The following is a 24,420-nucleotide window of genomic DNA, read 5'->3' as shown; positions in this document are numbered from 1 at the left end:
CTATGAACTTGAAGCCCATGTGCGACCATGGTAACCATGATTCAGGAGAGTGAAAAGTGGAAAATAACAACCTCTAGAAGTTTAGAGATATCTCTAGTTACCATGGAGTACCACACAGTAACTCTTTTTTCGGCGTATAAGACCTCTCCAATGTATCCTGTCTGTTGCTCGTTGTTCTGCATCTTCTATCTTGATGTTATCGACACCTGTGAAAATAGCTGCATCCTCCAGGCCACATGACAACTATTTTTTCTGAGGTCTGCCTCTTGACCTTTTACCATGCTTTGGGATCCAGTGCAGGAGATAGTTAGGTATTCTTTCTTCTGGCATCATCACTACATGGCCAAACCATCTGAGCCTAGCTGCTCTTACGAAAGTATCAACAGGGGCGATGTTGGCCCGCTTAAGTACGTCAGGATTAGATACGTGATAAAACCCTTTAATTTTCAGGATTTTTCTCAGACATCTTTGATGGAACGCCTCAAATCTTTTTATCTGCGTCTGCGTGGTATTCCATACCTCACTTCCATAAAACAGTATAGTGAGGATAGCCGCTTTGTATATCCTGATTTTAGTTGGTGTCTAGATGTTGCGACTCTACCATATACACTATACTGCTAAGCTGATAAAATGCCCCAGAGGTCTTTTGAATTCGAGCTGTTAGTTCTTTATTAATTGTTCCATCCGCACTGATGATAGCACCCAAGTCAGTGAAATTGCTGACCTGCTGTAAGTAAGTGAAATTGCTGACCTGCTGTATAAATATGTGATGTTTCAGAAGCAAGGGTTTAGAGAGGAAAAGTTGCTAGCATCTCGCACCCGGTTATTTATTGACCTTAACCTGTCTACATCCATAGTGTTTTGTCACTTTTGTTGCATGTCATCTGTTTATACTGGAGTCACCCAGGACAGATTAACACACTTAATAGCAGCACCTCGTAAAGGATGTGATTCTTCATCACGCACTATGGTCATTGGAATAGGAGAGGTAATAGATTCACGATCACTATTCCCTGAGATTATAAATAATGTCTTGCCGCCTTATATAAAATTATAAACTCATATCAAACAAAACCGGAAACGATGTAAACCAGAATAACTACATAAGTAGTTGTTCTAAAAAAAGGTGTTTGATGTGAAAATAGTGCGAGTGATGGTCAACGAATTTCATAAGAATAAATTTCGGCTAGACAGACTTAGTCTATGCGGGCAGACCGGAAGAATGTTCGATTGAACCAAGTACTAGTTCTTAATAATCATTTAAGTATGTAGTTAGTTGAACCACATATTCGACGAACACATAGTTTTTCTGGTTATCTATACTATATTTTAAACTTGACGAAATCCCCCCGGCAACAGGGACATCGACCAAAAAATGTCCATCTGGTAAGCTAATTTCAGCTCGAAAATGGGTTGAAACCTCGCCATTTTTAGCAGGGTTGTAAAAAAAGAATAGGAATAGGTATATAGCATTCTTAGAATTTTGATTTAGGCTTTAGATTTCTTATAATTAACGTCGGAAGTGAGGTAAAATAAACGTTAGAATAGTGTCGTATTTTCATCAAACTTAAAGGTTACCTGCGCCGTTGTGTAGCAACATCAAAACATTGCCAGTGCGCGAGCAACACAGATTTGCAACGTCAAACGTGCGTTGTTATGTTTTATGATACTTATATACTTCATGACAAGCTCACATTTACGCTCACACTATAACTATTCATAACTTTTTTTAAATTGATATTTTTGATGCGGTAAAAGGTATCGATTAGGGAATTCGAATATTTATAACGTTGTCGTCAATTTCAAATAAAATCCATATTTTCTGCAGTACAGAGCTAAAAGTTAAATGGTGAAGAGATTAGAGAAATTTAAACATAAATGATTTTGAAAATTTCCTCGAACAAAGCTTTCGACTAGCGAGTTTTTAGTATACTATACATGACTGTTTCAGATCTTGAAAGATATTCTTGGGGTCATTTCTCAAGCTGGTCAGATTGTTCAGCCGACTGTGGAGGAGGCACTAGATCCAGATATAGGATGTGTGAAAATAAAGATACAAATATTGTTATGTATACCCCATTGGGTAGGTCATATTGTGGGAATAGTACCGAGTACCAGATCTGCAACGCAAAGAAATGCCCTAGTGAGTGTAACAAAACAATTCGCGACATGATTCTAATTTAGGAATAAGTTTTACCGACATTGCTTTTGCACTTGAAACCTCTTCAAACCTTCGGTCCCCTTATTTATCTATTATTGTTATTGTTTGATTGTGCCGTAAAAATAAATATTTGTTGTATTAAATATTTGTTTTATTAATTTAACTACTCAACTTTATATATCTGACCAAATATTTTGGACATTTTAAGGTTAGATGCTGTTAGTGTTCATGTTAATGAAGTACAGCAAAAATTCTAAAACTTGCCAGATTATATACCGTCGTATTTTGTGTACCGTTATACCATTGCTTTATTCCCAGAAATGTGCGACTGCGTACATGAGTTCGTTAGTATTCTCCTTGGTAAATTCATGTTTAATTCCTGTTTAATTCCTGTTTAATTCCATGGGAAGAGTTCTATCTTAAGTACGATGGGATATAATGTTAAATAAACTGATCAGACTGAAAAAGTCTTAATATATAATGTATTTAAATTGAACTCTCTGCATTTGATAAATATAATCGTCTAAAGCATTGCTTACTATTACAGATGAAGTTCAGTTTTCTCTTTACGGGACGGATGGTAAACCGAGCAACGGAAGCGCTGGAGTAGTTTTGGTTACAGTGCTTAACCGGGTTTGGCTACTAATGTTTTAAATTGTATTATTGTAACTGTCTTTGTGAAAGTAACTAGTATACAAGCCCCGTGAACGAATATTTAATATTATGTTATATCTTTATAATATGTGTATTTCAAAACGTCTTTACTGCACCAGCTCAAGGAATAAAAATGTTTATCCGAAAATATTGAAAGAGATTGCAAAATGTTTATAAATATTAATAAAATTGTCAGTAAAAACATTGTTATTGATATTCAGCACGAACTGCGTTTTCACAACATTCTTTCATGTGGTTGGGCCTAGTCGAACAAAAATATATTTGATACATATCTAAAATGTGACAATATTTTTCATCAGTTTTTGTTTTCAGACAGCAACCGTCTCTTTGTCGAACTTCTCAGACTACAAAGCAAATGTCATATGCAAGAAGCTTGGTTACAATTATGCCGAGGATTGGTTTGCCTTAAATAACGAGTACTTTTGGGGAGCGATAGAAACCTGGTAAGGAACGCTTTATTTATCTATTTATAACTTTTTTAATGCTTAATGACAAATTTTGTTAAACCATGTTAAACCATGTTAAACCATGTGCTTCTGTGAAAGCGGGGAAGCTTATGACTTAATTTTTATTAGAATTGATTATTTGATCAATGAACAGTGACTAAGTATTAAATTAACGAGCAAATTTCGATTTTGCGGCTTTGATAAAAATTGTCTGATTTTTATTTCATGTTCCGGTTTATTGATCACACAACTTTTCACTTTGCTCAATCCCGCTTCTCAAGATGCACCAAAATACGGCCTCTTTTACTCCTAAGCATTTAATTTCAATATCAACTTCAACTTGAGGACTGCTTCAACAAAAAATGTCTTTTAAAAGTTTAAACATAAACCGAATTATAATTGTGCAAGTCCACATAATGTTATCATAAATTAAATTCCAAACACAGGATCACTGTAATATATGATGCACCAGAAAGATATCAAGAAAGCCTGAACAATATCGATTACAATGAAAATACAGCTATGAGAAATTTGCTAGATCATGCTAGAGTGATGACAAATTTTTCCTGTGATGGAACTAAAAGTGATTTTGATTTCAATAGCTGTTCTTATTCCTTGGAGAGGAGACATTTCGGTACGGGTAATAAATATACTAAATATACATTGGGACTTCTTTGCAATATACAGCCTGGTAAGTCCTCAACATGTCATATTTAAGTATTTATCTTAGCATATTTCTTTTTATTTGTTGTGTCTAATAATTAATAATATAGAATATTAAAGAATATAAAAATGAACATTTGGAACTTATTTTCAGTTTATTCTTATTTTCACCTTTAGCGGCTGAAAAGGATTTACGCTGCACAGTGCACACTGGTTTTGAAGCAACATTGATATTCTTATTTCTTTAAAATTTATTTCAGGAGCGTGTAACATTGCCGAAACTAACGGATATTTCAAAAATGTTTGTCAACAAGACGAAAATTTTGAAATCATCGAATGCATTGATTCCTCAAAATATTACGTATATCTTCCACGTAAGCGACCGAAATCAGCAAACTACCGCTACCCTGAAGTAACAAAGCTCTGTTCTGACGATCCTCGCGTTTATCAAGGTTGTATAGATGACGAGAAAAACGCCCTATCACTGATGTTACGATCAGGAGACAATTCGAAATCTTTTTGTAACAGAAATTTTACGAAACAGATTGGGGTAGTAACACCTAATGTTTTCACCCTTATCCCTGATGATCCATTGAATATGGGTTTTAGTATGACTAATTTTACTACATGTAATGGATTATGTGAAGTTCATGGTTGTCTTGATGAAGCGTTGTGTAATGGTTATCGTTATGGTTTATTTTGTGAGAGTATCACAAGTAATATGTCATATGTGAGCGCGCAACAAATATGCGATAGCAGAATTGATTGCGAAAGTGGTGAGGATGAAATTGGTTGTAACGAGTACAATCATCATATGATAGATCTCTATACTGGTAGGAATGGTTTATTTAACATAAAACCTCGAGGAAATGAAGCCATCAATTATTTGGATTACAAAGATAACCTTGCCCAGAAAAAACTGTATGAAGATGTCAAAAAGAGCAAACAATGCCTTCCAACAATTAGGAATCCAATATCGAATTCAAAATGGAATCCAGAATCATCGTTCTCATACCGGAGGCTTTCTAATTTTACAAGATGTTCTGCGCTACTTATTTATAAATCGTTCTATATTGATCCATCAAGTATTAAACTGAAGCAAATTGATGGTGAGCCGTATGTGCCATACTGCAAATTCTACTGGACCAAACCAATTGTACGGACCCAATGAGAGGAGTAGTGTCGTGTAAGATTGACGGCTACCCATCTACAGTGTCTAAATTTGCCACCTGCGTTCAGAACCCAGGTTTGTGCGATGATGGATTCGACAGCCTATGCTTGACAACCAGTCGAACTTGTAATGTCCATAAGCATCGATTCTGCAATGGAATTTCGGACTGTTCCGATAAAAGTGATGAAACATCCAAGATCTGTGACAGAATGACTTTGTCTACATGTTCCCGCCGATATCTTCACGACACAAAACTTCCCATACCCATCTCTTGGCTGATGGACGGAAGTAAAGACTGTCTAAAAGGAGAAGACGAAACAGAAATCTGGCCAACATGTGGAATCGGCAGATTGTCTCGTTATGTGCCTGACAGCAGTAAATGTGAAGATGTTTACATATGCAGCCCAAGATCGTACCATTATGTAATGTTCCAAGATCTGTGTAACGGTTATGACATTTGCGATCATGCAAGAGTTTGCGGTCAGACTAGATCATCCGAACATGTTTTCACAAACCCCATCGCCATTGGAACAAGAAATCAATTGGAATTTCTTATACATTGTGTTGCCGGAGTGAGTACAAGTTTAGGTCACTATATATCACAATGCGTCAAAGAAGATTTCTTGCCAGTCTCAATTTTTGGACTCGACGGTATACCAAAAATAGTTTTACCAGAGACCATGGTAGACTGCACAAACGTATATGGAAGAGTGTACGTTTATCTTAGTTGCTTGAAAAAATGCAAAGAGCAGCCTGTTTGTCCATTGCGACCACTTAACTATGACTCATGTAAGATTGATAATCAATACGTGGACAGGATTTTTACAATGCCAATAGAGAATAAGAATCGCCTGACATTTTAAAATAAAAATAAGAAAAGTGGACGGTATCAAAATAACATATTTCTCTGCAACAACGATAGATGTGTCGATTATGACAAAGTTTGCAATTTGGTAGACGATTGTGGCGATAGCTCAGATGAAGATACATGTATTAACAACTTTTTATGCATATCTTCAAAACGCTTCATTGGACAGAGCCAGAAATGTGATGGGAAAATAGATTGTGCTGACTACACCGACGAGTGCAATGAGGACTGTAGAACAACAATTATTTCAAAACTCTCTCTAAAGGTTTTCAGTTGGGTCGTTGGTTGTGCAGCAGTTATCCTAAACTCTGTCAAACTTTTTAAGAATTTTAGACACCTGGCAACCAGACATTTTACGTCTGCATTGAACAATAAAGCTCTGACAACTGTCATTCATATTGGGGATCTAATAACGGGACTGTACCTGTTAACCATTGCTATTTTAGACTCAGTCATCTTTGCGGAATCATACTGTAAAGAAAAATATAATTGGTTATCCAGTGATGGGTGTGCTTTCTTGGGAGTGTTCAGTTCATTCGGTGGTCAAATATCCCTCTTTTCAATGACAGTTCTTAGCATATTTAGGGCTATCGGTATCATCAAAGTCCAAAAACTGACATCCAAAAATGCAGCTGCAAAAATGTTCATCTTCATCGCGATAATGTCAATTGCATCATTTTGTCTATCCTATATCCCCTTAATGGTCCGATATGAGGATATCTTTGTCAATGGCATGACATATAATCCAAACATTACAATATTTCCAGCATTTGTGACCAAAGACATGCACATTAACAAGATAAGCAAGTATTATGGAAGACTCGTTGACTCTGCAGTGTACACTTGGGCAAAAATCGATAGTTTGATAAGCCCAATGTTTTCAAACCAATATGGAGGCATAGGGAGACGCAAAGTTCACTTTTATGGCAATGATGGCGTTTGTCTGTTCAAATACTTTGTATCAAGAGAAGACCCACAAAAAGTTTATGTATGGTCAAATCTAACCCTGTATTTTGTGTGTTTCACCATCATATTTATCTGCTACAGCAAGGTTTTGTTCTTTACAAAGAGCTCAAAACAACGAGCTAGAATGTGCAATCACAAAGCCCAAAATAGACGCTCAAGAGATAAAGAGGAATCCAATCTTCAAATAGCCCTCATAATTGCGACAGATTTCTTTTGTTGGGTCCCTTTTATATCGGTGTGTATGTTGCATTCTTTTGAATTAATGGATGCTACAGCCTTGTATCCAATATCTTCGATCGTGATTCTACCAATAAATTCTGTTATAAATCCCATTCTATATCATGATTACATAATCGTGACAATCAAGTTGATGGTAAAGAAAATTAGATATTGGGTATCTCTATTTTACATGTCTTATATAAGACGATGTTTACTATCGATAAACAAATTCGCTAGAACTATAAGAAAGAAAAGAGATGTGGAAAGAAACGTCGCCATGACTCCGCAATCCGCTTTCAATGCAAATGAGCTGTCAGGACAAAATGAAGAAATCAGAACTTGTAATAATAACAAAACTGTCAACAAGGAAGATTCTACTTTTTTGCACAAAAATGATGATACTATGGACTTGGATTCTGCTTCAAAATCAGATATCACAAAAAAGAATTCCGCCACATTGAATAAAACAGAAACTGAATATTCTAAAATTTTCCTAACAGGAAAAGTTTTCGCGAGCAAATTCAGTATTACGCAAACGATATTGACAACCATTCCTGAAGAATGCGAAACATCTCAAAACGAGGATTTTAATTCAAAAAATATCTTGGAAAAAGATAAAGGAAAAAGGAAAGGCTAGATTTTTGTTTAACTGAAATTTTTGTTTAGCTGAAAAAGAATGGTATTGTTGGCGTGGAATATACTTGATTGTTAAAGGATTGAACAGATATGATTATGAAGAGACAATTACTATTTTAGAGAACCGTGAACTTCATTTCAGCAGGCATAAGTCAAGACACTGGTGTAAATATCCCAGGCCCGGCTATGCCAAGTGAAAATCTATATTAAATCACGGAACTTTCAATTTCCAGTATTAGCCACAATAATCCAGATGAAACTTACAGTTTTCTCCTAACCAGTTAGATCACAGAAACAGTCCTTTTAGAAACGTAAAATTAACTGGCTCCAAAACACGCTGACAGAATTTAGATATTATAAAGAAATTTCCTGGGCAACAGGGCCAGCCCCTGTTGCCACTTCCGAGCACAAATCCACTGAAAGTTTTTAACACAATTATATTATAAGGCTTCGAAAGTCTGGGATCCATGAATTCCCGGGTTCCGCGGGGTAAAAATTAATTGATTCAGTTGCTTCTGGACAATTCTTGTTTAGCCCTGTAACATTGCCCTGTTACAGTTTTGGTTATCCAGCCGTATCCCTGGCTGGAGCCAAAACTTATAAAATTCGAAAATCCTCCCCTTACCAACTTTATGGTTTATTGACCCAGATTATCCAATGCTGGCAATAAACCTCAAAGTCAAACTTAACACATCATCACCAACACTTTTCCATTCATAGGGTGATCCACATTATTGTTTATTTTGTTTGACGATGCTTGTTTATTTATTTAACTCCTGCTATTTTACGTTGCATTTATCCAAGTCTTTTATTAGTAAAAAAGGTCAATCCTAAATTAACGATCATTTTATATCCATAATAAAGTAATAAGCAACGAACAAATCTTAAGCACCTCCTAAGCCTTACCATATACGCATTAAGTCTATAGTCCTGGCGGGACATCCCGTGACCCAGCTAGCTGCACGAGCTTTAAGATAGGCCACATAAATCATAATTGCTAACCGGGCAAATTATTAGTTTATTGGCTGTCATCCTGGCATGAGGACCAGTCACCAGTAGCCATAATATAAATTCTATCCGCCACAAGCTCATGCCTTGTATCGGTCATCCTCTTATTCATCATGATCCAATCCTGATCTCCTCCTCTTCACCAACTGAACTCTACATCAGGTTATGTACCCTTTCTTTATTATATATCCACGCCTAATCAGCTCTAAGAGAATGCTTTTAAGCAAACTAAATACCTTGGTCAAAAATAACCCAAGCTCTTAAAAGGCAGCCCTTACAACTGGGTATCGGGTGTAGAACTAACCCTTTACATTTTAGCTTTGAACTCAAAAAAATATTTATTTCCCATTTCATCTATCACCGCGAAGATTGACAAAACCTCACCACTCCACTTAACTACCTCTCACTGGTTCGAGCAACCACAGGAGAACTTGTATCAGATTGACGGAAACTTCGACACCATCTCCCCTCCTAACAGTATCGAGTCTGTCCCCTCCCTGGAGGATCTCTACAGCTTCTTCAAGACCTCAGTCCTCAGCAAGCCAGCGGAGGAGGAGGAGGTGGCGGGGTTGGTAGTGGGAAACCTGAACCAATCTGTGAGAGAGGACGTGAAGAAGGAGCTGGACTGCGAGATTAAACAAGAACGTCTGGACGAGTCTGAGGAGATTATGATTGAGAAGATTGTAAGTTTTTGCCCTGAGAGTTCTTCCTAAATATATTTTGTTTCATGTTCATATTCGTTCTAATTGCTATTGATCGAAGAAAGATAATTGAAATAACAAATATTTTCAGAAGCAAGATCTCCTGAAGTCTCTATTTTACTGCGGCTAATCTCGAGTTTACCTTTTCACTTTTGTTGGATCTTTCTTAAAGAAGGACATTGAACAGCGACGTGGATTTTGAATAAATAATTTTGTACCGGGGGACAAATGAGACATTTTAATTGTGAAGGATGATTACAGCTCAAAAGACAAGTTTTTAAATTAAATTTATATGCAAAGTTCCAAAAAAACCTCCGGGAAATGTTAAAAACAATTGTTTGATCGTATTAATCAGAGGCTGCTTTATTAGTTGGTATTTTGGTGACTATTCAGATTATAGTTATAAATTCTTGTATGAGGCCGGTATGGGAATATACCCTCATTTCTTCAACAGTTATAATATTCGACCGTTTTGTTCAGATTCAATGTATTTCTTATCGTTCATGTCCCATAATGCGGACTAGTTTTATGAATTGGGTCGTATCAGACTCCCTAAAAAATTGAATAAAGTTGATGAAACATGCGATATTTTAAATGTTTTGTTTGCGCTTTATGTTAATTAAGATGCTAAATGTTTCTATATTTTAGATTAAAATTAGATTAGTTTTGAGTGATGTTGACTCTTTATAAAAACTATTTTATTGGACATTTATAGTATTTACACTTTTCAGACGCAGAAATAATTTAAGTTGTTGTGTACGGAATGAGATCAAATTATATTGTTTTGACTTTGAATCTGAAAAGCTAAGCATGACTTTCTGTTAACCTTCATTACGTCCAAATCTAACCATCATAGCCAGAGTTATGGTCATTTTTCAAGACAAATTTTGAGGCAAATTTTACGTGTAAATTATCCATTTTTCATTCATGATCACTCATAATTTGAACAATTTACCTTGGATTGAATTGAACTCTTCAGTATTCGATAATTAAGACAATTATTTAAGAACAGAGTAGTTTTAAAGCTAAACATTCGCAATTTGTCTTTACAGGAGTCTTGGGGGAATAATAAAAATGAAATTTAAACGTTTTGGCGGCGCATGAAGCCCACGGCGTTCGCTGGGGTGCTAACGTTTTCTACAGCTAAGGAACTAATGAGATTTTTTCCCGATCCTTGACTCAAAGTGCCGAAGGCACAAAAGAGTCAAGGACAAGGGTTAGCGAACGAGGTTTTTTTGTATATGGTAGCTTTGTGACCGTGGGAACGTGCGTGCGTGCGTACATACGTGCCCTCAGCTCGCGCACTGTTATCGCCCACGTGACTACCTGCGCAAAGTTATTTTGCGTAATAATCTGAATTAAATAATTGTTGGCGCGCGGCTCGCTGAACGGACCAAGTACATTACTAATTTCACCATGTACATATCCCACTAGGCACTAATTGATAGCATACTATTATTATTTTGAGTTACTAATACTATTTTGTCACAAAAATAACGTAAACCATTGATTTAAAGCTACCGCCGCTCCTGTCTCTTGATTGCTGGTGATGATCAGGAACACATGACGTATCATCACGACAATTATTGGTCACTCGAAATCGACCCGTTAGGAATGCAATGTAGGTGTGATGGTTGTTTCTGCGTATTTATTAGGTACCTGTTACTAATTAATCAACGGGATCATAATGTTGATTGTATCGATAAAACATGGATTTTAAGGCATAACGAAGCATTGTTGAGTCCTGAAACCAAGTTTAATCAATTTCTCGTGCAATTTTAGGTCAGGAATGGTCATCAAAATAAATTTATAACAATGTCGATATTTTGGTAAATTTCTAGCTTTCTGCCAGAAAATAAATTTTCGGTTTCTATAGGGGTTAATTAGGTATAAACTACAGTACAGCTGTACTTACACCCACATTCACAAGCATGCAAGCTCACCTGGTCCAATGAGCGGGAAATGGAGAACAAGGTCTGGTGACGTCATAGTCACGTGACCTCAGGCTCATAATCACGTGACCTCAGACCCAATCAATTGGGTTCTGGCCTGGTCAGCCCCCTGTCACCCGATCTTGAGGTGACGTACGACACCTCGTTAACCCAATCAATGTCTGCAGAAGGCTGCAAATTTTCACATGCCAAATCCCTCAGATTCTTAAAGAGTTGTACGAGATGACGATACATAGAGGCCGCAGAATTATGAGGACTACCAGATCTTGGTGGAACCTAAGCGATCCATGATATCACGACAGGACCTATCTATTTTGCACAGATCCGTGTCGGGTGTCAGGTTGCATAAACAATAAGTATATGTTTACATAGAAATATACACGATTTTCAAATTCAATATGGGATTATATTAACTTGGTGGCGCTCGGCTTGTCACTTCGCCATATCTGCATGCTTATAAACAGTAAAAACTGGGGTCCCCAGGTTGTATGGAATATGATAAAATACGCCATCACGGATCGGGAAATTGAGCGGCTATCCACAAAAAAAAGCGGCCGCATTTCTTGTTATACAATAATAACAAGCTTTTGTCAACAATAAGTTCTGTCAAATTGATGTTTTGATTTTTAACAGTCCAATCATCTTAATTGATATTACCTTTTATATTGTTTCCGTTTAAGGTGTGATTGATTATGATAACATTTAATAGTTTTGTACTCGTTAAAATATTGAAGCATTTACTCTACAGCCGAATGATTAAATTTTACCCAATCCGATACTGGATACAGTTGATTTGCTGGAAATTCCAGGAGAAATGTTTGAGAAAAGTTTATTTGGAATTTAAACTAGACTATAGAAAAATGTAGCACTTATGGGTGTAATGAAAATTTCACATTAAGTCGCCATATCGTTAAATCGTGCCAGCCCCAGTCGCCCAGAGCACCTTGCTCTGCGCCAGGCCCAGAGCACCTTGCTCTGGGCCTGGCGCAAAGCACCTTGCTCTGGGCCTGGCGCAGAGCAAGGTAATTCACGCCTTTTAATTTTTGGTGTTAAATCTAGAAAGTTCCCCTGGAGATTTAATTCGATTTCGTTAATCTAATTTAGTTCAATAGATTGAAATGTAACAATTATAATATCATGATTGGTGAGCTGCTGATTAGCAGTATAATATTTGAAAACAAAAAGTGATTATGACAACAACAACAACACAACATTCAATGGCGAACCTAGCAAGCTAGGATCGAGGGGCCGATCTCCTTTTCTTTTGCGATAATAATTTTTGGTGTTAAATCTAGAAAGTTCCCCTGGAGATTTAATTCGATTTCGTTAATCTAATTTAGTTCAATAGATTGATATGTAACAATTATAATATCATGATTGGTGAGCTGCTGATTAACAGTATAATATTTGAAAACAAAAAGTGATTATGAGATTATTATCAATATTCAATAACATGTTTACAATTAATTATGATTTTCGTTATTTTTGACATCTTACCTGAAAACTAAGTTCCAAAATAATTTCGTACCTGATTTCCAAACTTAAATACCTAATAGTATTAGTAACTGCATCAGTTGTCAAAAAGTCCAAAGAAAGAAATGGAAATATCTTAGCATGAGTATTAATATGTTTAGTCCGTTTGATCAAACGTAGTACTATTCTCCAACTCCTGAAACTGTGTGACTGTACTGCAAGATGAGCCCCAGGAGGGAAATTAGGGACTTTGTAGATTTTGATTAATTCACTGTGCATACGTGATTTCTTTTTAACCAGAACCACTGGTATTTTTAACATCTTCCCACGATGCACGCTGTCGAAAGACCAGTGACTTAGTGGAAATTGAGGGATCGTTCCTTTGATGGTAGCACAGTAGGTTATCGGATAACTTATCCTACTCTACTTCTAGATTGTGTAGGCTGACCGTAGTACTGTTATCGAACTTCCCTACTAGTCGAACTACCGTCCATGTATCAACATAGTTCAGGGCTTGTCGAACTTTTGTTTAGTATGTGTCAAACTATTTAGTATTTGTCAAACTTTCTTTTGTGTCGAGCTACAATACTTCTTTTTATAGTTAACAACTGTGTCGTTTGTACACAAAAGAACTCATTACTTGTTGGAGTTCGAAGCTTGACTTGACAATCAAATATATATAAATATACTTTCTCATGATTGCAACTCTTAGCTTCGATCAAATAACTCATCATCTTGGAGAGCCTTACGTTAATAACCAGCCGATGGTGATATACATATTTTGTATCACTTATTATCACAAACTGCTTTTAAGATTTTGTGAGTTCTAGGAGCATACAATTGTATTTGTAACAAAAATTGCGCCCGTTTTCTCAGAGGGAGACGGACGCGAAGATTTCCATTCACTGCCCATACTCAGAATCAGATCAGTTATAAAGTTATAACTTCATCATAGACTTTGACTGATAGTTAAACACCGATTTACTGTACCCATATTTACGGTCGTACCCAGTACCTTTAGTTTCTACCCTTTCCTCAACATTTTTAAATTAGGTCTAACAGCCCAGTTCCACGGCTCAGTTATGCGACCAGATTTGACACAAAACTCCGCGAAAAGAGTTTTGAAAGGCAAAACTCCGCGAAGGCAGTTTTGTTTACAATGTACGTTCCCACGGTTGGCATTTTTGCACGCAGATTTGCGCGCGCACGTGGGCGCATTATCACAGTGCTGGCAAGCACGACCGTTGCATTTATTGTGGGTATACTATGTACCCCATTTATTATTATACCCCCTTTACTATAATTATACCCCCTTTGGTACACGTTACAAGCTTCTTTCGTGCACGCGAAGCGTGCACTCCGGCCGGAGGCGGCGGCCGAAGGCCGCCGCCTCCGGCAGGAGTTTTTCAGGCATTAAGAAGTCGTTCAGCAGATTTATTTTTAGTTCAAAACATTCTAATTTGATGTCAAAGATGACAGGAATAAAAAATAGTTATGTTGAGATTTTTAAGAAATTTGCATAAAATACTCGCCAGCACTGTTATACGAAATTCGGTAAAAAACCCAAAATCGCCATATTCAGGTGCCTTAAAATCCATATTAAAATTGAGTTAGAGATCTGAAATTTTTCAGGGCGTCTAGACGTTGACCAAATCGACTGCAAAAAAGGTTTCAGGCTTCAGGAGCATCGGGAAGTGGGTTTTCTAGAACCCCTGTTTTACGACAGATTGTCGTGATACATATTCAGGGATAGACGCTTTGACAGTCAAATATAGTCAATTGTATCCTAAATTTAGGTGTCCATAGATTCAAAAGTATAAAAGATACAGACATTTCCGACCACAGGTCTTTAAAATAATTGTTTACACTTTAGTTTACATTGTATAAAAAAATTATTTGACGTCATAAACACCCCTTGATGACGTCATCAAGTTAACCGTTTTTAAAACTTGATTTTCGACAAAGTAATAACTTCTAAAATTGATTTAACACTATTTAAAAGTAATTTTTTTCAACATCTGAGGAAATTTTCATCTTAGATAATTGTTCAAGCATTCTGAAAATCTACCGGAAAGTTTTCTTATCTTACTCCTTCATAAAGATATTTGCCTTTGAAGTTAGTGCTTTTTTGAAAAATTATTTTTAAAAACGTCAATTTTGCGATTTAGTATTCTCTGGTGTTGGGCTATCCCTTGGGTTGTGGAGCTCAGTTCTGCTTCCTATAGGTATAAATTGTGCATTAGGCTAGTTTTAAAGTTGAAAATCAAAAAGTTGCACACGTGGGGACACGCCCAAATTGATTAAAAATTGCTAAAATCACTGAAAATTGGTGTTTTCACGATTTTTATCAACTTTGGAGTCCCGTTGTGATCCAAGTTCTATTTGAAATCTTTTGAAACTTTGCACGCTTATCAAACTATATATAAAATACCGCTATGCAAAAATTTACGGCGATTCAGTATTGGATGCGCACGTAACGTCCGCTCAAAGTTTGCACGTGCGAACGGTGAGAATTATGCTCATTCGTGATTTCGAACAAATTCTGCTTTACCACGACAGTTCAATGTCATTATAAATGAAGTTAATGGCAACTTGAATGATTATAATGTTTTATTTTCAGTCAGTGATAGACCGATATGCTTACTTAAACACAAGGAAATGTTTTTAAAGTAAAAATTTCGAAATCGTTGAAACTTCCTCCTTATTAATGAAGACATCAGTTTATATTTCGATTTTATAAAGTATCCTGATATGACATTATAATCAAAAAGAGATGATATTTTACCAAAACCCATAATCATGGGTAGAGTGGACCGCTGCCAGTGTCTCTCTTTCCCAAACAAAAGGAAATGATATTAATTTGATTGACCGTTCTCAAATGCAAAATGATACCGAGAATGAAATCGGTCGCTCGCTTTTTCCATTAATTTACAATTGTAATAGATTAAGAAGAACTACCCGAAGGCAGCTGTACTCAGCAATAAAGATTCAATAAACTTCAGCTAATTTACTAACTACCAGTACCACCCTTATCCCGAAATACTAGGTATATCGACCCGAACGCAACCCAAAGGAATTTGTACAGCATGTGTACAAATTCCTTTGTGTCCGGCTTGTCACTTCCCCTAATATAATAACCCCTTATTATACTGTGCATATTTTATGATTTAATATTTAATTTTAGGTTAATGAATTTTATACTTGTTGGTGCTCTCGTGTGTTGGCTGTTTCATTTGACATACGAAACAGGTGAGCGTTTGTTTTTAATTTTATGCACATGTTTTAAATCATGTATCTAATTCTAAAATTCTTTTATTAAATCGATCTGTTTTGTTTAAGCAGTAGTAATCATAAACTATCGATGGCTCAGAAAAAGAAAATGATTTTCCCTTAAATTAAAAAGGCTGCATGGTACTTTAGCCATGCTGATTGCCGCTCCTCTTTGTCATATCACTTCAACTTCATTTAAGATAATGAACACAAGACTTATTTTGTAAATTGTATTGATAAGAAATTCACCGGCAAATATTTGTACTTCTGGGTCACGTCATATAAAATCTAAGTTTGATAAATATGCATAAATCTCTCGAAAACTATGTTTTTATAGTGAACTTAATTTTGCCTTGTTATTCAATCAGTTTGTGCGAATGGCAGAGAACCATGTTCAGATGGTGACGGTTGTATCCTAACAAAATGGTTGTGTGACGGAGAAGAAGACTGTAATGACGGATCAGACGAGGATGATTGTGACGGTTTGTTTGAACTTAATCTTTGTTTGACTGTGCCAAACCATGTTTGACCAACAAACTAGGGCCAGTGACCGAACTTTCTTTTTTTTTTTCAAATTTTGGCTCAATTCTTTCAAATAAACTAATCAGAGTCATTATAAGTACAATTGCATTATCACTGGCCCTATAGTACTAGTAGAAGGCCTTACAAGCAAAATGTTGCGTTCTCTGCTACATATTAACAGATTTGGCGACATTACCATTGCACTTGACATAATATGGTATATAAAAGTATAAAGATGTAACACATTAAAGGTCCTCTGGCCTTAATGTCTTATAATGATTGAATAATTATGGAAACAGTTCAGCGAAACTCACAGTCCAACAATTGTGTTAACCCGACTTAATTTAGCTTTGGTTTTCAATCAGTGTGTGTGGGAGATGGTTTGACAAAATGTAGAGATGGCAACGGTAAATGTGTCCGCGACGCTATCTATTGCGACGGAAATGTAGACTGCGCTGATGCATCGGACGAGGATGGATGTGAAGGTTTGTTTAAACAGTTAAACGTAATCTTTGTTCCACTTTGCCCCCAACCCTGTGTTAAAATACACGAAATCTTTAAATCAAGTGAGACAATCAAGCCCGGTTGGATTACGTTATCAATGTATGAAGTCGATTTAACTATAGCTCTATAGATTCTACCGGGAAAGTAAGAGGAAATAAATGGAAAGAGCCGGGATAAATAAACCGGTTATAGTTAGACCCGTGGGTCGATTTCCCTAAATTGTTTGATACTTTAATTGTACTAGTATGTACATAGTTTCAAAATTTCAGTTTCTTACCACAAGAAATGACCGAATTATAGCCTCTCACTCATAGTCATATAACAATGCTGCACTTCGCCGGGGTTTTTTTCAAAACGGCGGCGGCGTGGTTAAAATCGTCGGCGGCGTAATCGGAGTGAGGTCACGTTCATTCAAAAAATTCTAGCCAAAATTACAAAACGGCGCATTTGGCGTATAAACAGGTTCACGCCTTGTACTTGAAAAGTATTGTTCGTGCCTTGTTCCTAAACTGGCTATCAACAAGCTATGAACTTGAAGCCCATGTGCGACCATGGTAACCATGATTCAGGAGAGTGAAAAGTGGAAAATAACAACCTCTAGAAGTCTAGAGATATCTCTGGTTACCATGGAGTACCACACAGTAACTCTTTTTTCGGCGTATTAGACCTCTCCAATGTACCTTATCGGACCTTATTTGGACGGACATTACACGAACGGACACAATTATGAACGGACATTAATATGAACGCTCGAAGGCATTCAAAACCATCAAAAATCCGAATTTTGTTCAATATTTTTTGACGTTTTTTAAATTTCAGCAAATGATTTTTAAATCCATTTTTTATACAGTAAGTAAGAAAAGCAGTCATTAAAGCATTAAGCAGTAAAATGTTTAAATATGTGTACATGATCAGTGTCAAATATCACATATTATCATATTCATCAAATGGGTTTTCGTGCATGAAATAGTCCATGCTTAAAGCATCAGTGATTTCTAGCTTTATGGAAACCTTTTTTAATCAAACTACCCCGGTCCTGCATTTCAGTGTTAACTTTTACAAGCCATTCGGCGTGAAGTGGTTTTATCTTAGACAACTTAAGGTTAACCTTAACATCACGTGGAGCTTTCGTTTCCTAGCACTGTTTCAATACCGCCCCCGAGTAATATGAACTATAACAACTTCGGACAATGTCCTTGGCAACACGATTTACCGTAATATCTAGAGACTGGAACAAGTTTGTCATGTTGGCGGGGACTAGTTCATGAACTATGTTGTTGAGTGCCATAATTTCGTTGAAAACATCATATACTAGTAGTAGTAGTAGTAGAGTTTTCTGTGCCTCCGGCAGACCAAGGAGAACCTTTCCGTCGTTAACTTACGGTACAATAAAGTTATCAAAGTTGTCATATTCTGGACAAAAAGTTCGAAATGGAAAAATTTTTGAAAAAATTTCAACGGACTTTAAGTTTAACTTGGACGGACATTAATTGAACGGACTTTATTTGAACGGACATTAAGATGAACGCTAGGGCCTCCAGCGTTCAAGTAATGTCCGTCCAAATAAGGTCCGATAAGGTATCCTGTTTGTTGCTCGTTGTTCTGCATCTTCTATCGTGATGTTATCGAAACCTGCGAAAATAGCTGCATCCTCCAGGCCACATGACAACCAGTTTTTCTGAGGCCTGCCTCTTGACCTTTTAGTTTTACCATGCTTTGGGATCCAGTGCAGAAGATAGTTAGGTATTCTTTCTTCTTGCATCCTCACTACATGGCCAAACCATCTGAGCCTAGCTGCTCTTACGAAAGTATCAACAGGGGCGATGTTGGCCCGCTTATTAAGTACGTCAGGATTAGATACGTGATAAAACCCTTCAATTTTCAGGATTCTTCTCAGACATATTTGATGGAACACCTCAAATCTTTTTATCTGCATCTGCGTGGTATTCCATACCTCACTTCCATAAAACAGTATAGTGAGGATAGCCGCTTTGTATATCCTGATTTTAGTTGGTGTCTTGATGTTGCGACTCTACCATATACAGTATACTGCTAAGCTGATAGAATGCCCCAGAGGCCTTTTGAATTCGAGCTGTTAGTTCTTTATTAATTGTTCCATCCGCACTGATGATAGCACCCAAGTCAGTAATATTGCTGACCTGCTGTAAGTAAGTGAAATTGCTGACCTGCTGTATAAATATGTGATGTTTCAGAAGCAAGGGTTTAGAGAGGAAAAGTTGCTAGCAGTAGCATCTCGCACCCGGTTATTTATCGACCTTAACCTGTCTAGATCCATAGTGTTTTGTTGCACGTCATCTGTGTAATGTATTATTGATTATAATATGACGATGTATATTTCTTATTACTAATCAATCTATTTCAGCCTCTATTTAGAGGTCTAGCAAGACAGTCTATTTCATTGGTCCATAACATTGGCGACGAGTATGACAAAATCCTACCCCTATCCTCTGACCGCTACAGTCAGCGCGCCGGAAGACTGGTTCGAGCAGTACACATGGTTTCTCAAGTCCCAAAAATCCTATCCGGTTGAACCGGAACCGTTAGTAGAGAATCCGAATGAAGCGCAACGAACCGCGCATGCACAACTGTTAGCGGAATATAATCAGCTATGTCAAACGATCAAACCTCACTTCTTAACGAGCATTGATCCAGAAATCTTTTCCCTACTTACGTCTTTAGCATCTCCAAATGACGTCAACGAACTTACATATTTCGAGATGAAGACAATTCTCATAAATCACATGGTCCCGAAACCGACTGTTTTGGCAGAGCGATTCAGATTCTACAAATGCCACCAAAAGCAGTCGGAGAAAACAGCAGACTTTGTTGCGAGGTTAAAAAAACTGGCAGTCAAATGCAAGTTTACAGACTTCGGCAGTTCAATGTTAGATCAATTTATAATGGGAATTGTTAACTCAGAAGCACAGGAGTTGCTATTGGAGGAAGATTTCGAACAACTGACACTAGAGAGAGCGTATAGAAAAGTGGTGGCAATGGACAGATCTAAATCAGAGGCTGCAATGATTAAAAACTCCCAGCAAACTGTACATAAGGTACAGATCAGCAAGAAGTCTCAAGGGAAATCTTCACAGGGAAGTTCCAATCAGGAGACAAGATGCAATAAATGCAAACTCAAATCGCATGCAACCAAGGACTGCTATACTAAATGTTTCAACTGTGGTGAATTGTATCATACTGCTAAGGACTGCCGTAAGAAGACGAAACGCAAGTCCTGGAAACAGAGTGGTAAATCTACACATCATGTATCAACAGACTGCAACAACAGCGATTCAAACAGCGATTCAAACCAGGACACAGAACAGTTTGTGAGTCGAAATATTTACTATTGTGAATTGTCGGAGAAATCCGTAAGTTTAGATGACCAGTTAAATGTTTTGTTTCAAAAATCTTCAAATTTGGGCAACAACCTGACAAGTATTGATGATTCTAAAATTCAGGATGATGATAATAGTGTTCTGTATGGTAGTAATTTGCATGATGATTCGCATGTTGATTTGCATGACAATAACATTATTTTGCATGATAACAGGTTTTTGCATGATAACACTGTTTACTTCGATAACGTGAACTTTTTGCGTGATTCTAGACCCCTGATCAAGGTTTGGATCAATCGCCGAGAGTGTCTGATGGAGTTTGACAGTGGATCAAGTGTATCTGTGTGCAGTAGAGAGATGCTGAAGAAAGCTGGTGTGGAGTTTAAGTTGAGAAGTAGTGATAGGCAACTGCGTGTGGCGAATGGTCAATACCAGCAGGTATGCGGTAAAGCAGTTGTGGAAGTGGCGATAAACAACCAGATTGTGAAAGGGTTGGAACTGTATGTGGTGGATAATCACTTTCCAGCACTGTTTGGACGCTCTTGGATTACAGAGTTTTGTGGTGAAAACTGGTTAGAAAAGTTAGTAACGAGAACACAGGGCCAAACAGCAGAAGTTGGACAGAGACCAACAAAAGAGGTTGAACTGGAGAGAACTGATGGAAACTGTAGCGCACACGAAGGAGAATTTCCTGGGACTCAAGAAGGAGTACGAACAGTGAACATGTTGGGAGTTATGGAATCAGAACCAGTGACAGATACCGCCAAGAGAAAGTTTAAAACTGGACAACGATGTGAGGACGAAGAGACTGCTCCTAGAACACATCAGTTGAGAAATTTTGTTAGTGTGGACGATGAAACAGATCCTGGAACACCAACAAAGATACGGACAGTACAAGAGATAATGTCTAGTGACATCTTCAAAGATGAGTTAGGTCTGGTAAAGAACTATAAAGTGCAACTCCAATTGAAGGAGGGAAGCAGACCTGTCACGCAGAAATCAAGAGCAGTACCTTTTGCTATTAAAGACTTACTGGAAAAGGAGTTAGACAACATGGTGAAACAAGGAATTTTGAAGAAAGTCAAAGAGAGCCCATGGGGAACTCCAGTTATGCCAGTGAAAAAAGGAGACGGTGTGAGAATATGTGGAGACTTTAAAGCAGTCAACAAACTATTGGAAATGAAACATCACCCGTTACCAACTACAGAAGAATGTTTTGCAAGCGTTTCGGGAGGAGAAAAGTTCTCAGTCATAGACATAAAACAAGCGTACAATAACGTGGAGCTATCAACAGAAGATCAACTCATCACGACAATGAATACGCATATGGGACAGTATGTGTGGACGCGCTTACCGTATGGAATAAATAGCAGCGCAGCAATCTTTCAGAATCTGATGGACAATGTACTACGGGGTATACCTATGGTTTGCTGTAGGATAGACGACATTTTAATATCAGGAAAGAACGATAAAGAGCACTTAGATAATCTGAATAAAGTTGTGAGAAGACTGGAAGCAAACGGTTTCAGATGCAGACTGAATAAATCTAAGCTGATGCATGAAGAAGTGATTTATCTAGGACACAAGGTGAACAAGCATGGTATGTCACCAGTCAACAGCAAGATAGACGATCTGTTAAAAGTACAGGCACCTGAAAATGTGAAAAATTTAGTAGCATTTCTGGGAGCAGTTGGGTATTATCGCAAGTATCTACCAGATTTGTCGACAATAATCGCTCCATTGGACGAGTTGAGAAAGACTGAAGTTGAATGGCGATGGACAAAGACTGAACAGAAAGCCTTCGAAGAATTAAAGAAATTACTTTGTTCTGACAGAGTATTGACGTTCTACAACCCGCTGAAACGTTTGAAGCTGGATACAGACGCAAGCAGCGTGGGTTTGGGAGCTGTATTGTCACACATAGATGATGATGGAACAAATGAACGTCCGGTTGAATTTATTTCAAGGACATTATCGAATGCTGAGAAAAAATATAGCCAGATTGACAAAGAAGCTTTAGGGATAGTCTGGGCTATAAAAAGGTTTCATATGTATCTGTATGGAAGACACTTTGAACTAGTGACGGATCACCAACCGTTAGTACATATATTTGGACCTAAGAGAGGCATTCCAGAGATGACGGCGAACAGATTATCCAGATATGCACTGCTGTTACAAAATTACGATTATAACATAGTATACAGAAATACAAAAGAGCATGCTAATGCTGATGTAATGTCCAGATTCCCGAAAAAAGTCATTCATGTGGACGAGCCAAACGAATGTGAAGAGGCATTTTCTTTGACCATGGAGGACGCACTGATAGATGCAAAAGAAGTTGCCCGGGAGACATCCAAAGACATTATTCTGAGCAAGATAGCGATGTACATTGTAGATGGCTGGCCGGAAAAGATAGACAAAGATCACAAGGAGATGAAAGCCATGTACGACAGAAAGAACCAACTCACGACTGAAAAAAGATGTATCACATGGGGAAATCGTGTAATCATTCCACATAAACTAAGAGCAGAGGTTCTTAAGATGCTACACCTTACACATGTAGGGATGACTGGAATGAAAAGCCTGGCTAGAAGCTATGTGTGGTGGCCAGGAATAGACCAAGATATAGAGATTTTAGTTAAAGCATGTGCATCCTGCCAAAAACACGGGAAAAAGTTACCAAAAGTCATCGACCATCCCTGGGTTAAATCAACAAGACCCTGGCAACGAGTACATGTGGACTTCGCTGGAGAATTCCAAAATAACTATTGGTTACTGATGTACGATACTTACTCAAAATGGCCGGAAGTTATCAAGATGTCTCATAACACTACTGCGCCAGCTACGATAAAAGCAATGAGAAGAGTATTTTCAAGAACAGGGGTACCTTGGGTTCTAGTCAGCGATAACGGACCGCAATTTATCAGTGAAGAATTCAAGAACTTCCTAAAGAAGAATCAGATAAGACATGTTTTGTGCCCATCATACTCCCCGAGGAGTAACGGAAGCTGCGAACGGTTTGTCCAGAGTTTTAAGTCAGCGATGAAAAAGATGTACGAAAAGTCTAAGGATTTAGATTTAAATCTCGCTAACTTCCTAATGGCATATAGGAATACTCCACACTCTGTAACTAAGCAACCACCAGCAGTAATGATGTACGGACGAACTTTACGATCTAAGTTACATCACCTCAGACCCAGTGATCAGATGGAAGCGGAACGACTGGATGTTGATAATGAACAAAAAGTTGTTGACAGTAAAAGAAACGAACGTGTATTTGAGGAGAAACAAACAATATGGGTTCGACCGGACACTCGGAAAGAGTACGAACCAGCAACGATTGAAAAAAGACACGGAGAATCACTGTGGTATGATGTGAACTACAAGGGCAGGATCATAAAGAAACATGTAGATGCGATGAAGAAACGGTTAGTGCCAGTAATCGAGTTACAGAAGCAGCAAATTGAGATACCAGAAAGAAACACTGAGCCGAGGAATATTGAACAACCTGTGATAACAGTTCAGCAGCAGCCGGGTCCAAGTAGAGAAGGAGCGCCAGCTGTGACTAGTAACCAACCGACACAATCTAGCACTCAGATCAGTGGTCAGGAGCCAGTTAGACGCTCGGGCAGGTTGAGTGCAAAACCTCAGATCAGGTATAATGCAAACACCGGGTTCGTGAACCCCTGAATCTTGCATGTATTGTAAAGCACTTTTTTGTTTGTTTTGTAAAGCACATTTTTTATGCACACGTGTAGTACACTTTTATACTTTTGTACAGCATTAAATTGTTTAAAAAAAATTTGTAAGCAATCCAGGGTGTTCAGAA

At 37.6% G+C, this 24,420-nt stretch overlaps 2 protein-coding genes across 2 annotated transcripts in view; one reads left to right on the top strand and one right to left on the bottom strand.

Annotated features, from left to right (window-relative positions):
* Positions 1 to 24,420, bottom strand: part of LOC134823189 (polyunsaturated fatty acid 5-lipoxygenase-like) — a 1,185,970-nt gene that overhangs the window by 269,973 nt on the left and 891,577 nt on the right. The window lies entirely within an intron of this gene.
* LOC134823717 (uncharacterized protein K02A2.6-like) lies at positions 20,904 to 24,281 on the top strand. The gene has a single exon (XM_063835250.1). It carries the CDS (start codon positions 20,904 to 20,906, stop codon positions 24,279 to 24,281), a length of 3,378 nt encoding a protein of 1,125 aa, XP_063691320.1.

The sequence above is a fragment of the Bolinopsis microptera genome, chromosome 11 (assembly GCF_026151205.1).
Source record: "Bolinopsis microptera isolate Bmic1 chromosome 11, MBARI_Bmic_1.0, whole genome shotgun sequence".
NCBI classification, from domain to species: Eukaryota; Metazoa; Ctenophora; class Tentaculata; order Lobata; family Bolinopsidae; genus Bolinopsis; species Bolinopsis microptera.
Note: the sequence above shows the minus strand (reverse complement) of the source record. Positions and strands in the feature narration are given on the sequence as shown.